The 19,673-nt window shown below is 44.9% G+C and overlaps 1 protein-coding gene across 5 annotated transcripts in view; it reads left to right on the forward strand.

Annotated features, from left to right (window-relative positions):
* The first annotated feature begins 2,275 nt into the window (after positions 1–2,275).
* Positions 2,276–19,673, forward strand: part of c1qtnf12 (C1q and TNF related 12) — a 55,119-nt gene continuing 37,721 nt past the window's right edge. For 2 of the 5 annotated variants that reach the window (XM_052039531.1, XM_052039533.1), the window contains exons 1-2: positions 2,437–3,013; positions 17,241–17,378. In XM_052039531.1, coding sequence (XP_051895491.1) covers positions 2,873–3,013; positions 17,241–17,378 — 279 coding nt within the window. In that variant the 5' untranslated portion in view covers positions 2,437–2,872. The other 3 variants (XM_052039534.1, XM_052039535.1, XM_052039532.1) reach the window with 2 other exon arrangements.

The raw sequence follows: 19,673 nt of genomic DNA on the forward strand, positions 1-19,673 counted from the left end.
CCGACGCGTTCGGTTGCCTAAACGCTTTGCACGTGGTTTCTTTTCGCGATACTCTCAATTTCCTGTGGCCGACACTGTTGGCTGGTTTTCCACGGTCTGTGGAGACTTACTCCTGCTGCTTGCAGGATTACCTTTCACGGTGTCATTTTTGGTAACACTTCACATTACCCTAAATACATTAGGTTCCATCACATTGTTGAGCTTTGATGAAAGGTAGCGCCGAGATTCCAAAAATTTACACTCATGTTTTTTTTCATATTTTTTATATAGAATGTAATATGAATGCACCGAAAGTATTCTATTCTTAGATAGGTTCCACGTTTACCAAACTCCGCGGAGAATCCAAGTGAATATTTGCAGAACCAAAAGTAATTTGTAATTTTTTAAAAAACCAAATAATTCTAAAAGCTTCATGGTTCTAATTTTGCAACTAATTGTAATTGCAAGTTACATTTTAAACCATTTATTAAAATGTTGACAAAAAAGTATTAAGTAACTTGTTACATTTTATGCAACGTATTTACCCGAGGTTTTACATTAAAAAAAGATATTGTTATATTTTTCACGACAAGCTCACTCTCAAAGTCAGCATTTGCGAAAAAAAAGTTTGCAATGGTTTGCAAAATGTTTCGCTCTCTAGCATCTTTTTTTCTGTGTGTTATGTTTAAAAAAGTTGGAGAAACATGATAATATTTATCCCGCACGGTAACGCGACGAATGATCTGGCAAATCACTGATGGTCAAGCGAGATAACAAAATCTCACGCTATAAAACAGAACAATGCCCCCGGGAAGGCGATGAAAAGCAGAGATGGGCGAGGGACTGTCACAGACCCTCGGCTCGGGCTTCGCAGACTCGCAGCGCCTCTCATCTCTTTCCCGCCGCGTCCTATTGAGAGAGTCAGGCTCGGAGGGAGCGCGTCGCCGCCTCTGCTGCTGATAATGGATTAAGCAGAACGCACACGGGCTCGGTGGGAGTTAGTTCACTGCTCCCCACCTCCTCAACAAACAAGGAGCGAGGGATCGGAGGCATGTGAGAAATTCCTACCCCACCTCCTCTCTCTCTCCCCCCTCTCTCTCTCCCCCATCTCTTCCCCCCCTCCCCTCTCTCCCTCCCCTCCTCTCTCTCTCTCCCCCTCCCCCCTCTCTCCCCCCTCCCCCCTCCCCCCTCCCTCCCCCCCCCTCCCCTCCCCCCCTCCCCTCCCCCCCCTCCCCTCCTCCCTCCCCCCCCCTCTCCCCCTCCCTCCCCCCTCTCCCCCTCCCCTCCTCTCCCCCTCCCCCCTCTCCCCCTCCCCCCCTCTCCCCCCTCCCTCCCTCTCCCCTCTCCCCCCTCCCCCCCTCCCCCTCCCCCCTCCCTCTCCCCCCCTCCCTCTCTCCCCCCCTCTCTCCCCCCCCTCTCTCCCCCTCCTCTCTCCCTCCCCTCCCCTCCTCTCCCCCTCCCCCCTCCCTCCCCCCTCCCTCCCCCCTCCCCTCCCCCCTCTCCCCCTCCCCTCCCCTCTCCCCCCCCTCCCCCTCCCTCTCCCCCTCCCCCCTCCCCCTCCCTCCCTCTCCCCCCCTCCCCCTCCCTCCCTCTCCCCCCTCCCCCTCCCTCCCTCCCTCTCCCCCCTCCCCCTCCCTCCCTCCCTCCCTCTCCCCCTCCCTCCCTCTCCCCCTCCCTCCCTCTCCCCCCTCCCCCTCCCTCCCTCTCCCCCCCTCCCCCTCCCTCTCCCCCCTCCCCCTCCCCCCTCCCCCCTCCCTCCCTCTCCCCCCTCCCCCTCCCTCCCTCTCCCCCCTCCCCCTCCCTCCCTCTCCCCCTCCCCCTCCCTCCCCCTCCCCCCTCCCCCTCCCTCCCTCTCCCCCCCCCTCCCTCTCCCCCCTCCCCCTCCCTCCCTCTCCCCCCTCCCCCTCCCTCCCTCTCCCCCCCTCCCCCTCCCTCCTCCCCTCTCCCTCCCCCCCTCTCCCCCCTCCCTCCCCCCCTCTCCCCCTCCCTCCCCCCCTCTCCCCCTCTCCCTCCTCCCCCCCTCTCCCTCCTCCCCCCCTCTCCCCTCCCTCCCCCTCCCCCTCCCTCCCTCCCTCTCCCTCCCCCTCCCCCTCCCCCCCTCCCCTCTCTCCCCCCCTCCCCTCTCCCCTCTCCCCCCCTCCCTCTCTCCCCCCCCTCCCTCTCTCCCCCCCCTCCCTCTCTCCCCCCCCTCCCTCTCTCCCCCCCCCTCTCTCTCCCCCCCCCTCTCTCTCCCCCCCTCTCTCTCTCTCTCAGGAGTGGAGCACTCCTGTCGTCCGGATGGTCAGGTTATTGGGATCCGATCCTTCACATCTGATGGTCAAATTCCTTTGAAAGGAGGATTAATGTTCGCAGGCAGATTATTACTCTAAACAAACTCCCCCTCCCTCCTCTTTAACCAGGATTGGAAAGTGTTCAGGATTAAAGGCACCGAGCCCGGGCTCGATAAAGGTGCGGGGTTTCAGCTGCGGGGGGAATGTTCCCCGAGGGGTGTCTTCAGTCCGCAAGAGCGGGGACATCCGCACTCTGCTGGCGACACTAACTGGCGGGAGAGCGGGCAGCCACTCAGCAATGCTGCAGCTGTAGCCTCTGGAGACTCTACAACTGACCCGGGTTTTGCGACCCGGGATTAATCCAGCACCTTTTACTTTTCCCCCCATCCACAATATTTTTTAAAAACTCCAACATTTCCCTTAAAAACAGCGTTTATTTTTTTTTGGCGTTGGTTTCCTAAGGTCGACTCGCCGTGAGCTGGTGTTTTCCTGGCGGACCCATCCGATGCCTCCGATTCACCCACGTGTGAGCGCGGCACATCTCTGAGCAGTTCTGGCATTCAGTGCACTGCACCCTCCTCACCACCTTCTTGGCGTTCGTTTTCCAAGGCGCTGCGCTGACGATGAGAGGCTGGAGAGTGGCGATCGTGACCACCATCCTGTGGCATCAGCTCGCCGTGTACAGGCAAGCGACTGCCAAGAGATCGCCGAGGATAAACCAGCACACCGAGCCCTACAACACCACACTCAGCAACAGCGAGGAGGTGAGTAGAGCTGCCAAACTCATTACCTGGTCTCGTCGGCTGGATTTACTCACCCGATCCTGTTCACATTTTTGCATGCTGTCATTTAATAACATAAGAATTGTTTGCATGCTATCGAGCGTTTGGTGACATTCGTAGCCCAACCCAAGTCAGAAGGTGCAGCAGAGATACAACAGTGTGGAGGAAATGATAAGCTGCTTTAACATGATAACGATGAGATTCGGTGGTGTGGGTTATGAGTGACTCCCTTTAGCTTGGGTGCTGTTCAAATGGTGAGTGGGATCAGCACGGACCCCCTTGGGGGCTGGAGTGGAAGATCTCAGAGTAGGACCTCGATCCACAAAAGGGCGATTGGGTTCTTTTGGGGAGCAGTTATTAGAATGTGAATGCGTTCCCACTGATGGCGATGCATGGTGAATCTGTGGGTGTGGAGAGAGCAGGCGGACGGGATGCGGAAAATCAGCTGCCGAGAGCGGTCTAAAGTCGGGAAAGGCAGGATTGGGAATGGGCTTCTGCGTTGTAGGTTGTAGGCGTGTCCTGAGCTGCAGATCTCCGGAGGGTTTACACTTCCGCGTCTCTGTGACAGCACAGTAGTACCCAGTGAAAGCAGGACTGCGTCCGACCACTGGGACAAGGAGCCTTGGCTTTCTCCCTGTGACCGTCGGTGTTAGCAGCCTAACTTCGGGCGGAGTCGGCCAAACCATCGCAAAAACTGCAAACAAAAAGGTTGTGCTTTCTGCCTTCTTTTACGCTGGTGCAGGATTCTTTTGGTTTTGGACTCGGCCCGCCTACTAAACCAACCACGCCGAAATTCCGAGTTCAGACAGTTCGTTGGAGGCGCTACGGGGCACTTTATTTGCTGCAAAACAAAAATCAGTTGCACAGCAAACTTCCTGCTTAATGAGCTGAAGAGACAGGGAGATTACAGCAACTTCTCCCAATAAACGCGGGATCATCTCTCCAGAAAAATGCAGTGAGTGGAGGATAGCTGTGCATCAATTCTGTGCATGAAATTCAGCCTCAGTCTCCGGAAGCATTTTGATCAGGTTGATTGACAGGGGAAATTACCCGTTGATTCCAGTCCAGTGCTATTGTCATAGAAGTGCAACCTTCTGAATTTTCACATTACCCTGAGTCGGGAAGCCCCTTCCAAAATCCCCTTGTTTTCTTGGAAGCTCAGGCACTAGGGGCTAACGTTCCGATTTTTTATTGTCTTTGGAGAAAACTGATCAAAATCCAGCAGTGCAGTGAGTAATGATTAAATATAGTTTTCTGAAGGCATTTCCCATTTTAAAATCAGGTGGAGCATTAGATACTCTTACTAAAACATCTTTTGTTGGTAACCCAATTTTCGGAAGCATTAATAAAACTGTCCCTTGTTGTATACTCTTAAATCCTTCAAGGAGTGTTTTTCATGAGAAAGTAAAATGATCTATTATTCTGCCTAATGATGTTATTTAATGGAAGATTTGAAATTTGGTTAATTGAAGATTTGGGTACTTGTGAGAAACAAATTAATTTGAACTAAAACCAGAAGGATAAACTATTCAGTGCAATGCCAAAGCACATCATGAGTACAATTTTATGATCTCCCCAAAGTGAAAACTTCACCTCAAAGATTACAAGTTTTTGACAGTGGGGATGGTCATCAAAGCTGTTGGAGAAATACTGTGTGTGGTTGATTCATGAGGAGGAGGACTTTCAGAGGCTTGCAGACTTGTCACTTACCAATCGGTTCAGGGATGGCAGGAACAGGACAAAGGCTTTATCCGACCCAGTTAAAGCTGAACAGTGGGTTCCATTGTGTCTCCCATCTAACAGTTAAAGAGCAAAATAACTTGAAGAACTCATAAGAAGAAAACAGTCTCCCATTGACAAGAACTTCTTTAGCTGTTACCATGTGTTGTGGAGATTGGTATTGCCATTAAGATACAGAGCAACGGGCATAGTAGCAGCAAGAATTTCATGTAATTTTAGGCCATACATGTTACCAAGTGTTATAGTTTCCTTTCTGTCTCATGGAGGTGGTCTGGAAAAATATGTGGTATACCAGGGCCAGCAGATGAATGTTCGTCACCTTCAGCTACCCTTGAATGACTGATATTCTTTACTTAATTCCTGGGATAGAGAGGATTTTTTTAAAGCTAATGACAGCAATGATACCACACACCTCCCCCAAGTTGGATTGCGTGCTAACGTAGCACATCATGAATGTCAGAGAGCAATTTAGTAAGCCAAACATCTGGGAGATGGAGCTGTTTATATATCCCACTAATGTAAGCAAATTTATTCCCAAAATTAGACAAAGTTATAGCGTTTGATTTTTCTGACCATTGTTTGAGAGGAATGTCATTTCTTGATTTCGAGCCTTAGGATAACGTGGACAAATTGCCTTCCACAATCCAGAGGATTCACACACTCATCTGGTATTTAATCGAAGTAGACTTCTGGCTGGCAAATTCACAGTGAGCCAAATGCTCTGCTTCTGTGGCGTAAAGTCCTATGATTTTTATATTCATGGAAAGGAGTCAGATGGGGGCTTGACTTTCAGTGTGCAATCCAGGGTCATCAGCTGTTGGGGAACTAATGTTGGGAGCCTGACCCCACATCAGAGAGTCTGACGGCAGTAAGGTCAACAAAACACAAGTATTTTTTTAAAAACTTGCTGTTCAGTTCTTGAGGCCCTCTGGTTTTGTTCTTCAACAGCAACCAGAGCACCTCCAGGGCTACTCCGCCTCTTGGCTTTGGTTCCCAGTGCAAGACCCTTCCTGTATTAGATCCATCCAGTGACTGGACCGTGTTGGTAACACTGAGGCAGATGGAGCTTGACACTGTGGATGCTGCAGTTGTTCCCATGTCCAGGCAAAGAGTTGCAAAGACCATAAGCCATAAAACCACAAGATACAGGAGCAGAATTAGGCCATTCAGCCCATTGAGTCTGCTCTGCCATTCAATCATGGCTGACTTTTTTTCAACCCCATTCTCCCACCTTCTCCCCATAACCCTTAACCCCCCCTTACCAATCAGGAATCTATCAATCTCTGCCTTAAATACACCCAGTGACTTTGCCTCCACAGCCCTCTGTGCAACGAATTCCACAGATTCACCACCCTCTGGCTGAAGAAGTTCCTCCCATCTCAGTTCTAAAGGGACATCCCTTTATTCTGAGGCTGTGCCCTCGGATCCTAGACTCTCCCACTAATGGAAACATCCTCTCCACATCCACTCTATCCAGTCCTTTCAGTATTCAGTACGTTTCAATGAGAACTCCCCTCTCATTCTTCTGAACTCAATCAAGTACAAACCCAGAGCCATCAAACACTCCTCATACATTAAGCCAAAGAAAATTGGCATTCTGAAATAAAGCAAATTGAATTAATACTGGCTGATAAGCAAACTGGGACTTATACAGTTTAATAGAACTCTCACCATCCTTTCTCCACAGTTAGACTGGTCTCTTGGAATTTCAGTAATCTCTTGGCAGGAGTTAGTTGGCAAGGATGATGTAGTACTGCCAACTGGCGCTGTGAATGTTAATAGACAAGTTTTCCCATGTCCTTCAGTGACAGAATTTTGTTTCGAGCTGTATCATTAAGTAAGGAGTTTACATGAAATATGCATCACATGCTCACGAAGCTCTTTTGCCTGAATGATCCTCACTGACCAGCAAGAACTCGGGAATCTTCAGAAAGATCTTTTTACATACTTATTCTTTCAACACAAGGAAGCAGACATTTTAAACCTATGTCGATTTAAAAAAAAAAGAAATTAAATACAGCTCCTAACCCTAGGACTATCCTGAGCAGCATTCGTAAGTGGCGGCTATTTTCACTGTGCTATCACAACCTGAACCTACTCACTGCTCAAAGGGGTGGTACAAGCAGGAATGAACACATTACCGCTCTGTCCGAATATGACTGCCTCTCATGTGAATTCCCTTTCAGTCAGTGAGCTTATCCACCCCTTTCATTTCGTGAATGATCTTGTTGCCCTGGCTCAATAACTTGCTTGTGGAACTCTGTGTTCGCTGGTTGAAGATGTTTTATGGTTCGAAATGTTATGTCGGTTGTGGTTTGACCTAGGCCACTCGCTGGGTGGAAGATACTCCTCAGTAATCACCCCTTCCATGTGAGCTTCCCTCGTTTCTTTAGCTAAGGTTATTCATTTGGTTCCTTATTGTTCTCTTGCCTAGTTGATTAGCTGAATGTGGACTAACTAGTAACTCCTTCATACTGACACACCCGTCTCATCCATACGTGTGTGTGTGTGTGTGTGTGTGTGTGTGTGTGTGCAATGTCTTTCTTCAATACTCCACGCTTGTTCCATTTTGATGTCCTTCTTATGAAGCCTACAAAAGCTGATCTGGGAGACCATGGTGTCTGTTTAGAATGCCCTCCGATCTGCCCAGTGATGCTACTTCAAGATGTCCCTGAACATCTTACCAATTACCCTGCAACCTATTGTATCTGCACTATGTTGATGTTCTTTGCTGTTGGAGGGAACATGTACTTTAGATTTGTATAATGCTGGCAGCATGTATCACCTTACAATGAATGATTCATGATTGGAAAGGAAGAATTTAAAAGGTAAATCAGAAGAAAGCTATTTCCACCAGTTGGTAAGTCAGGAAGTAGAGGGCATTAGTTTAAGATATCGGCAAAATATTAATAATTGATCACGCGTGGAACCACTCAATGGAAACGTACTGAAATCCTTGTTTCATTTGTTGAGGTCACTATAAAAGAGGACAGGTCACTTTAGTTTGGGTGTTCTACTTATGTTTATTGCAAAGCCCATGTTGTTGAGTCATTTTGGTTGTACGTTGTTGAACGCATACTTCAGCTTGTTCAGTATGAAAGTTGCCTTGTGTTGCACATGTTCCAGGCAACACTGTCAGGTTAATTTATCTGCTTTAAAAATACGATTTTGATTGAATCTTCTCAGCTGTACATATTCTGACCTTTGTATCATTTTGGCCGTGAAAGCCCATAAGCAGGACACACCATCAAAGTTTCAGTAGCAAATATCTGGCACAACATAAAATGTTCAAACTGTGGCCAGTTTCTTCTCACAGCTGAATGATCCAAATTAAGGTTTGGGGTGCTCTGTGACATTTGCTGCTTTTAAAATTGAATTAAAGAACAAGTGAGAAATCATTTATTCTTTTTCTGTAATCTGCCATGTGTGTTGATTCTGTTTAATTTTATCTTGATATTCGTCCTTAAGTTTGATGTGGACATGCATATCTGAGAGAGTGCCAGTACTGGGTGGGTATTTGTTTATGAGATGGTGTGTCAATACAAGATGAGTATGTCAGTAGGAGATAAATGATCAGTTGAAGGTATCCATATGGGATAGATGAATCAGTATGAGATGGGTGTGTCAGTATGAGATGGGTGTGTCTATACAGATGGATGTGTAAGTACAAAGTAGGCATGTTTGTGTGGAATGGAGATGCCAGTAAAGATGACTGAATGGGGTTGATGTGTCAGTGTGAGATGGGTGTGTCAGTATGGATATCCAAGTGTGAGAAAGTTATCTCAATGTATGAAATAGAAGTGTCAGGGTGAGTTGGTTGCATTGGTACAAGATGAGTGTATCAGTATGAAATACGTCTGTCAGTACAAGGTGACTGCCAATGTGAGATGGATTTGACTATTTCCTTTAATTTCTAAATTAGGTCACAGGTAAATCATGATTTGTCTTTTAGGGAATCTAGACTTGGTTGTAAAACAGGCTGTTTGTATGGGTCAGGGGAATATGTATCTGGTATCGCAGTAACCACCCCTGTATGCACTCATTAAAGTCATCCAAAGCACCTTGAAGTATTGACCTTTAAAGCAACTATTTTTATTTAGGCATTTCAGTTCTTGTAATTAAAAATAGACAATGTTAGGTTACTTTAGGAAGGAAGTATTTATATCAATGCATTTCAGAAGAATTTTGTCGATTTGATGAGGGGAGTGTGATAGTTTTGACATTTAAGAGGAGAATGAATGGAGAATTACCTTCTTTGGCAGGTATTCGTGATGGATTCAGGCAAGGAGATAGCCAGATCACTTTGAGTGTGTCGTTTGGGTTCAAGTTATTGCTGTTGATGGCTATTGGCTTGGATGATGTCTTTTGGTAGGAGGGATTTAGAGAACCTGTGTGTCTGTTCTCTTCCGATGAAGATTTACGAGTTGTACACACTCAGCATGGACACCCATTCCACGTGGTTGGGTCACAGATATACAACAGGCGATAGATTACACATTTGAGCTGGGAAGGGGCTCTTCCTTCGGCTGAAGAAGAGGTGGATCAGCTTGGATTTTTCATTCTGCTGCATTTCTTTAGAACCGAGCAATTAAGAAATACAATTCCCAAAAATAACAAAAACTAAATGGAAATGCATAATATAATCAGCATCTTAGCATATTGGTGGGATGGAAGTGATACATCAGACACCCAGCCAATAGAAGACAGTTCAGTAGGGTCATTCAAGGGGCCGAATGGCCTCCTCCTGCTCCTACTTGTGTTCAACATTGGGAATTCAAGTGTGTGTTCTGTGATCCAGCAGTCTTATGGTCCTCTCAGGGAATGCATTGTAGGTAGTTGAGGACAATCTGTCCATCATTTTCCATCCACAGAAGCAAATGGGCTGAAATTCCCAAGGTGCCTGGTAGCAGCAGAGCAAGGGGTTGCCTTTATGGAGCACAGCCAAGCTGGTAGACCAAGGACAAAGGTGACAGTACAATAGTGTACCATCAGGAGGGGGTAGACCTGGGAGTCTTTGACATTGATACCTGACCCTGGACGCCCCATGGGAAGGAACCCTCTTACCATCCTCTCCCACAACTGTTCCTTCATGTTGATAAACACATGGAAGAAGCACTGACAGTAGCAAGTCTGGATGGGGACTTCAACGTCCATCACCAAGAGTGACTTGGTAACACCAGCAATGATCAAGCTGGCTGAGTCCTGAACAATGTACTTGCCAGATTAGGTCTGTGGCAAGTAGTGAGTGAACCTACATGATGATTGAACCTGAAATGAAAGCAGAAAATGTTGGAGGGACTCAGTAAGTCAGGCAGAATCTGTGGGAGAAACAAACATTAATGCTTCAGGTTGATGACCTTTCATCAGAACCTACAGCTTCAGACATGAAGCATTAACTCAGTCCTCTCTCCACAGATATGGCTTGATGTGCCCATGCCTGAGAAAGGCAAGAGCTGATAGGTGCCAAACAACAGTTGTGCTGCAAAAATATCCCAATGATCAAATGCAATGAGAGAGAGAGAGAGAGAGAGAGAGAGAGTAACAACTTAGCTTTGGCATTCAATGGCATAACCAGAGCCAAGAACCAATACCCTGGGGGTTAGTCTTTACCAGAAACTTATCTGGGAAAAGTCACATCTGTTGTCTACAAGAGCAGGTCAGAGACTGGTTACCCTGTGGTGAGTGACTCATCTCCTGAAGCCTTTCCACAAGTCAGGAGCATGATGGAATATTTGCCACTTGCCTGGACGTGTGGAGCTCCAGTGATACTCAAGAAGCTTGGCACCATCCAGAACAAAGCAGGGTAGCATCCCATTGACCACCATTCAATACATCGCAGGCACATAGTGACTCTAGTGTGTACCGTCTACAAAAGACATGGCATTTCATTGCCTGGGCTACTTTGACAGCAACCTCCCCAGACCCATGACAGCAAACAAATGAGAACACTAACACTTTCAGGTTTCTCTTTGAGTCACAGACCATCCTGACTTGGAAATATATCACCTTTCTTCAGTGTCACGGGGTCTAAATATCACAGTCCCTACCAAGCAGCACTGTGGGAGTACCTTCACCAGGAGGGCACCACCACCTTCTCAGGGACGGACGATTAATGTTGGCCTTGCCAATGACACCTGCATCCTGAGAAACAAATGGAAACAAAACCAAAGATGCAGTAAGGAGCAAATGGCAGGATGGTGCAGGTTGGGTGGGGTGGCTCTGCAGTGTTACTCGAAAAACAACCTTGTATCACACAATGTTAGTGCACAAATGGATCTCATTAAATTTTTGAAAGTTAACTTTCCTGGCTCTGCTACAGTCGGCCATTTTTGAAAATTTCAAATGGAGTCCAATTGTTATTAATTTTCAGTTTATTGGCACTGCCCACAGACAGCACAGTATCATTTCTGCGACCCATTCCTTGGGAGGTGGGCATCAGCAGGAATGTTGGCATTTATTGCCCTTTCCCAGTCTCTCTGGAGAAGGTTGCAGTGAGCTGTCATTCGTCAAGTACTGAAGTCTGTGTAACTGTGGGGAGTTTCAGCCAGGATTTGGAACCAGTGACAATGAAGAAATGCTGACATGTGATGCTTAGGGGATCTGGAGCTGCTGGTGTTTATGAGCATCAGTTGATGTTTCCTTCCAAGGTGCAGAGATCACTGAGTTCCAGTAATGCGAGAGGGAATGCTTAAGGTCTCCATGCATCTTTGTCCTTCATTATCCTTACTGCAATATACCTCAGCCAGAGTGGAGTCGTGTGTGTGTGTGTGTGTGTGTGTGTGTGTGTGTGTGTGTGTGTGTGTGTGTGTGTTTAGGGCAGGGCTAAAATGTCAATGTTGAGGTAATACAAAATGAGAGGGTTGGCTGTTTCTGAGAAGGGCTGCAGTTGTCTCCAGTGGGACATAGGGATGATGTTTGTAGATTGGGCAAACAAATACCGGATGAAATTTAATGTGAAAAAATGAGAGATGACACGTTTTTGAGGATGAATAAGGAAAGAGTTAATGCAACATGTGGAAATGCTTTAAGAGGAGCAGAGAGGCTGGTAGGTTCTGGTACGTAGATAATTACAAGTGGTAAGAAGAGCTAAGAAAGGTGCTTGCAACTGTGGTATCTAAATTGAGGTTAAAAAGTTAGGACATAAGCTCCAGGTGAGAATTAAAGGCATAGGGACAGGGTACTCAGAATTATTTAACTGAGGAAGAAGCAACTCCGCCAGTGACTGCGGAGGAAGCTGTGAGTAGAACATGGCTGGGTTCCAGCATCACATTAAGTAGAGGCTGCTCTGCTTTTATCAAAAGCCATTTGGGAGCGAACCAGCCTGAATTTGATAAATTGAGTGGGTGTGATAGTTTTTCAATCAGTGAACTTCATTTGGTCAAGGTCTAGGTTAATTTGGAGACCAAATCATTCAATCAGGGAGATAAGATCTTGGAAAAGATCCTTTCATCCCAGTATGAAAGGATAATGGGCTGCTGGCTTTGGAAAGACCTTTTCGCTTTCTAAGAGAATGTGAGATAGACCTGGTATAAACCTCTGAACAAAATAATCTCTGTTGTATGTATATGTTGGTTGGTGACTGAAGCCTGGCATGTCCCAACAGATCATGCCATCTTGAGTATGTTACTTATGATTCTGGCTTTATCCAGGACACCACTGTGCCTGTGATATTGACTTGATGATGCCAGTTGATTAAATATTTGACCCAAAATCTCCAGAGACGTCCATGTAAACTCCCTTTTAATACCTCCACATAAGTGATAGTTTATCTATTTTTGGCTTTGATATGGTAAAGTGTCCGACCATTCAAAGTATAAGCCAGGTGACAATCTAACACCATTCCCTTCATTAATATAATTATTTTGTTGAGAGAACTGGCGCTAAAAATAGAAGTGAGGACACTGGGCATCCTTCTGCTGCCCTCGCTGCTTCCGTGTTACGTGTTTACATGTTCTGTTTCTCTGCAGAGTAACATCTAATTGGCACATGTTGTAGAGATTTGCTCGTGGACTCTTTCAATGTAGACATCTGCCAATGATGTGATGAATTAGCAGCCTATTTAATTCTAGTCTCACGGAATAAAACTTTCATATACGGATACACTGAATAATATTGTAGTAAGTCTTTCAGCAATGAGTAGACTGCCTCAAGCACGATAATTCTGTTTCTGTGGTGACAGACTCCAAACTACAACGCCAACATAATTGGAATGCTTGTTGCACCTTTTCTGTACAGGAAGGAACATGTGCAGTGAGTTTCACACCTTGCTGTTTGCCTGCTTACAGTGTAACATGGATTGCTTACATTAAACGGCTGTAATAAAGGGGATTATGGTAAAATGTTCACATGGCATGTGTTTTCCATTTAGCTGTGAGACTGCAATCACCTTGGAGATGAAGGCCTATATGTCTGGGCTCACAGTAAAAGTTCTGTGTGTGACCTTCGTTGCCTTGTGGATTGGGGTCATCCTTATGACAATGTAATTGGAGGGGGAGTCAACTCTGACAGAAGGAGAGGCAGCTATAACTTTTGCTTTGATCGAGTATCCTGACAGTTTATTCACAGGCACAGTCCTACAGATGCTAGAAATCTAAAATAAAGTGTTGGAAATACTCAGCAATCTGATGAAAGATCAGCGACAAGCTCCATCTCTCTGTCACTACCAATGCTGCCTAACTTGCTGAGTGTTTCCCATATTTCTTGATATCCTTCTGGTTTATTATTTTTACCCCTAGTCCTTCATTCATGGTTTATGAATGTAACAACTTTGTAAAGCAATTTGCTAGGACTAATTTTGTATTGTCTGTATATTAATGCAAGGTGAGGAAGCACATTGTGAAAATTGTACCAGAAATAAGCATTCAGGACTTAGGATCTTCAGAAGTCTTAAACTTCAGGTACTCAGGAATGAAGCTGGCCTTTCACTGAGAGTACATATCAGGGCTGGTAACTGATGGCAAGCACAGTGACGTTAGTCCATAGCAATGCTCCTTGTTCTTTTGGATGATGCAAGGTGAGTTTTCTTTCACACTGATCCCTGTTTCCATATGCTGATGAGAATCTGCTTGGCAATTAAGTGCCAAGCATACTGAAGCCACCTATTAGTGTGATTAAAATAAATCAGGGACAGAGTATTCTGGTACCTTTGTATTATAGCGCCATGGAGTGGGACATCATCCGCCTATCACATCTGCAAAGCATTAGTTTCTTTCTTTCCTTCCACCAATTTGAGTCACAAAGGTTTTTCACTGCAATAACCAGGACAGGGCTCCAAATGTACTTGCATTCCAGTTGATTGTTTAAAATCTGGCCAATGAGAACCCAGCCTTTAGGCCAGGAGAGGAGGACGTCCATAAAGGAGAGCCAAGGCCAGTGGGAAGGTGCTGTGCTGCCAGTGAGTTCCAAATCCAGCAGCCTCACTCAGTTATCTAGTGCCAGAAATGGGTGGCTGAAGAACAGCAGCCTAGACCACAGGTGGCAGTTACACTTTGTAGCTGTACGTTATAATAATTGTGCTTCTTATTTTCAACAGCTTGCTCCCATTATATTAATTCACCTTCTGCAAATTACCAACAATGCACATTACTTCAATACTTCTCACAACCTAAACATTTTCTCTGTGCGATTTTCCTGGCTGTGAATTGGTGAGCTTGTGAAAGGGCACTGGTAGGATATGTATTAGTCATAGAGTCATCCAGTGCAGGAACAGGTCCTGCAGCACACCAGATCTGTGGCAGCCATCAAGCACCCAGCGACACCAATCTTAACACTGATCCCATTTTCTCTCCACATTCCCGTCACCTCCCCTCCCCCCAGATTCTACCACTCCCCTGTGCACAAGGAGCAATTTACAGTGGCCAATCAACCTACCAACCTGCACGTCTTTTGGGTGTGGGAGGAAATGGGAAGACCTGGAGGAAACCCATGTGGCCATAGGACAAGGTGCAAACTCCACAGCACCAGAGGTCAGGATTGAACTTCTGTTGCTGGAGCTGTGAGGCAGCAGCTCTACCAGGTGGTGAGAACTTCCTCCATGTCATCAGCTCCACTCCATCGGTAAGGCCATTGCTGGACTTTCTAGTCAGAAATCCTTCCTAAATACATCGACAGCTGGTCAAGCTGCATCCTCAGCTGTCAAAGGATTTGAATGTCTCTGACATTCACAAACATTCAGAAAGTATTGAAAAGGCAATCATGCTATTATTTTTTTAAAAAATTTAGAAAGTAAACAAAACTTTAAATGCTTAAAGACAATAGAAGAACAATTAAATACATTTAACTTAATTAAAGAAAAAAATTGTAAATGACCTGAAACTGTGATCTCTCACTTGCAGCTGTGCCTCTGCATTAAAATGAATGGAGTTGCTGAACTTGTTCCAGCTGTAAACTTGTAAACTGGCACGGTTTCAGCAGGCAGATTACACAGTGTAACTGCTGGGAAACTGCAGGCAGCTCACACTCCACCTCCGGACTCAAGGAGTCCAAGATCAGGCTGCAGTAAGAATGAAGGCAGTGATCAACCGTGGAACTCTGGGGTTTCTGTATGTGTACACACACGTTTGCAGAGGTCCACAGTAGCATGACAAACACTGGCAATTCTGTGTGGAACTGCTAATTTTCTTGCAGAAATTTCAGCCCATATCTTGTTACCTTCACATCTATGATCGCTCCATGTTAAGGAATGATTTCTCTCTTCTGGGTTACATCCATACCGTAGCCTATTTTTCAAGAAAGGACAGCTGCTCACAGGCAAGAGAAGTGTCCTCTCCAACCCTGCTCCTGCTGGACAGTATCAGCCATCAACCTCCAGACATCCTGGCACTGCAGAGAATCAGGAGGCTGGGATGCAAAGGATCAGAGAGTTTAGAGTCAATAAGGAGAGTCATGGTGACTTACAAAGCAAACCCAGCATGAAGGCAGGCTCTAGTTCATTTTCCTCAAGTGATTTTGCCACAGATGGGCTGTGTGTGGTAAGGTGGGACATCTCCTTTTTGGATGCCGTCCTTGGGTAATTGTGTTAGCAAATAAATGAGTTCCCTCCATTGCCCAAAATGACTATGTTGGCAAGATTAGTTTAAGCAGGTGACGTACCATGCTTATTTAGGAAAAAGAAGAACATTTAGCCCTTTGATCAGGAGAAGCCTTTCCCTTCAATTCCTTAAACCCTCTTCTGGGTTTCATTAGCAGCTTGAGATGTAAAGAAGAATATGCATTTATACTGTATAAATATCTTTCTCAACTTGGGATGTCCCGAAGCGTATTATAACCAAACTTGACAGGATTAGATCTTTATCAATAAATGCTGATCTCACCTCACTCTTACAGATCAATAAACAATATTTCCACAGTTGTTAATCAGAATTCATTAACACGTGCTCTTCAGTAACAAAAGACTCAAGTTTTTTGTACTTTTGAATTCATTTTTCTTATGATCATATCATTACTATCAAATGAAAACAATTAATTAAAGAAAGGAGTTGTTTATTGATTTATAGATACTTTTTACGTTTTGATAGATTGTTACCCCAAGCATTTAAGCATTGGTAAAATCTATGCACCCACACACCTATTTTTATGCAAATTCAAACAGTTAAAAATCAAAATTGATGCCTAAAAGTAAACATGGATTTTAACTGTTGAAATTATTAGAAATGCATAAATCAAGTACAATCAAGCCCATTCATTGCCAGTCAAGTATTTTTCAAATTTGGTCAGGGTTCTAATGCAAACCACTTTTCTTTGTTTCTAGCAATTATCTCTGGGGTCTGTCCTTTTCAAGTTGTCTGCAGCCATCAGTAAGAGGTCAATAGTCGAGAGATACACCATGGATGGTCAGCGACAAACTGCTTGTTAAAAGCTACCATTCAAGCACCTTTAATCCACAGCAGTTTACATTGTAACTTAACACATCACAGTGTGGGAAGTTAAGTCAGTAAATCAACAGTGGGTCATTCCATGTGCTCACCTCACACATGAACTAGTTTTAGTAATATTTTGTTTGTAAGTTTATAGCCTAGCCCTTTCAAAAGCTGGTTCCTCTTCCTCAAGGATGAGCTTTGGGCCTGCTTTATAGTGGCCAAGGAACGATGGGGTTAGTTTGTATTAAACGGTGCCAATCTGACATTTCATGGATATCAGGGCAGAGGTAGTACTGCCCTCACTGTTGGCAGTCTAAGGGACACAGAGCAGAGACCCAGCAGTCAATGAGTCCACTCCTTTTTTTAAATCCAGGCAATCTGTCCAATTAAAGGAAGTTGTCATTATCTTGGCCAATGCACAGATTTTCAGGGCCTTCCCTAAACAAAGCTCATATTTGGAATAAAAAGGTTGTCTTTTTTTGAATTTCAAATATAAATGAGAAGAATATTGGTTCATCCCCTTTATATTGGCGTTTGATTTCTAAAAAAAAGAAAAAGTATCAACTTATTCCTTATTTTATTTATTATTCTCCCTTTTTCCCCATCTCAAGGGTTTTTCCCTCCAGACCCCCTCTCCCAGGCCGGAGGGTGGAAGAACAGGGCGTGGACAGCTTCATGACTTCCGACGCCAGTGCCAGTCCTTGGTCAGCCAACAGGTGGCACCCTCGTTGCAGGGTGAGACGACCGATGTGAGTTTCTCCACTTCACCAGGTGCACGATGAGCCAACATGGCTTGCCTGTAAAATGGCAGCAATGTAGCGGGTGAATTTGAGCTCCTAGGTCCTAGACAGATCAGGCTTGGTTTTTGTACCTCAATCATGACTAGAAATTTTCTTCCCTTGCTCTAGTCACTTTTTTAATCATATAGGATCTAGATTCCACAGGATATTTGCAATATTTTTAAAATCATCTCTCATTCCAAATTTGTTGAATTATTTTGTTAAATTATTTCATGACAGGATTCTTTAAACCTTTCAAAAAGAAACTCAAGACCTTGAAAGGAATTTATTCTCTAAAAGTTGCTACAAAGATATCACAGACAGAAACTACAAAGATAGTAGGGCTCATTTATCTGTGTTTTATTAGAAATTGTGAAGCTGCATGCATTTCCTGCCTACAACAAACTTCCATCTTATTGTCACTTTTTTGAAGATAAATCCCTCTCTCTACGTTTACAGGGGTTAACGGCTGTACAGTCATTCTTAGACTTGCTCTGCAGCCAGTTAAATCACAGACCAGATTCAAACTGTAGGCAGCAGGGAAGATAATCAGGCCCATGACTTCTCTGGGGCTCAAGACTTATTTAAATGTATAAAAGGCTGCTACACCATCAGCATATGGATCTAAAGCTGCTGTACAATCTTGAAATCGTGGAATTTATTGTAAACAATATGTGACTTTTAAAAGAGTTTTTGCCCTGAGCTGCTGAACTAGTGAAATTATCCTTTGGCCAGCTGGTTGTTCAATGTATTAGGACGGTCCTCTTGCCTCTGCGATGGAAGGTTTGGGCTTATGCCTCAGTCTTTAGAACCGAATGCATAAATCTTGGCTGCTACGGCAGTGCAGTACTAGTAATAAAGTCAGAAAATGCTGGCAATGCTCAACACTTATGGAGAGAGGGTCAGAGTTAAAAGGTCACTGACCTGAAATGTTAACTCTGTCTCTTTTTCTTCACAGATGCTGCCTGAGCCACTGAGTATTTCCAGCATTCTCTGTTTTTACTTCAGATTTGCAGCATTTGTGGTAGTTTGCATTAGCAGTACTGAGGGAGGACTCCACTGCGGTATATGTGCCATTGTTTGGAGAAGATGTTCAATCCAGGCACTTTCCATTCTCTCTGGTGACTGCAGTAACCATGGTGACTTTGAGGAGAAGCAGGGGTCATATCTCGGTGTTCTGGCCAATCCTTATCCATTATTAAAACCAGATTATCTGCTCCTCATTCCATCACTGTAGGTGGAAGCCTACTGGGTACAATGGCTCCCACATGTCTTACCTCACAACAGTAATTACAGGTCAGAAATACTTCAGTAACCGGAAGAGCTTTGGGATCTCCTGCAGTGGTAGAAGCCCCCCTGCAGTTCCTTCTTTTACCCACAATTACCAATAACTCAGCAGGATGTTGGTCCATCCTATAATTATAGATTATCCCAGTCCATGTGCAAATTGCTGCAGAGAGCAGTGTATGTGTATTGACTTCTGCTTCTGAAATTTGGCTCCATTGACTCCAAAAGAACCCAATGTCAGAAGTGGAATCCAATGTACAGCCACTACTACCTCATGCATTCAGGATTAAGACCAAGGATTACATTTCTACCCCATTACATCCATGCACTCTTCCTGCCCAGAACCTTATTCTTGTTATCACCCGCACTTTCTTCACTCCTTTGTGTCAACTTTGTCATTATAAATTGTATTAAAGGAAGCTGCCTTTGTAAAATCATGCTGCAATTACATCCTCCTACTAACAGTGACACTGTTTCCCACCATGTTTTATCTTCAAGGCTTGTTCCCTAATGATCATCCAGGGCCCAAACCAACTGTGATTCCCATTCTGTTGTTATGTAAGATCTGGTACCTGTGTATCAATGATACCTCAGGTTTGTAACAATGATAAGTTGTACTGCCTTAGAATGGGATTTAATCTGGTGTTTTTTGATCTACAACACACTTTCAGGACATAACGTTTTAAAACAGCAATAGAGAGCTTTACAAAAGATGAAGAGCTTTCCTTAAAACCCATGCTATTTCTTGATGCTGAGGTCTATCATTGCTTGCACACTGAGATGCGGAGTTTGAACGACCATGGAGATCAGTTTTTGCTGGGCAGTGTAAGGTCTCTGTTATTGGCCTCAGCCCTTGGATCAGGGAGGCTTCTGGTCCTCTCTGCCATCTGGTAATTCCTGCTGAAGACTGCATCTGTGTGTACATTAGGTGAGGACAGTAAAGACTTTACAGTCAGTAACCTGCTGACCTTGGCTCTT

The sequence above is a fragment of the Pristis pectinata genome, chromosome 26, assembly GCF_009764475.1.
Source record: "Pristis pectinata isolate sPriPec2 chromosome 26, sPriPec2.1.pri, whole genome shotgun sequence".
In the NCBI taxonomy this organism is placed as follows: Eukaryota; Metazoa; Chordata; class Chondrichthyes; order Rhinopristiformes; family Pristidae; genus Pristis; species Pristis pectinata.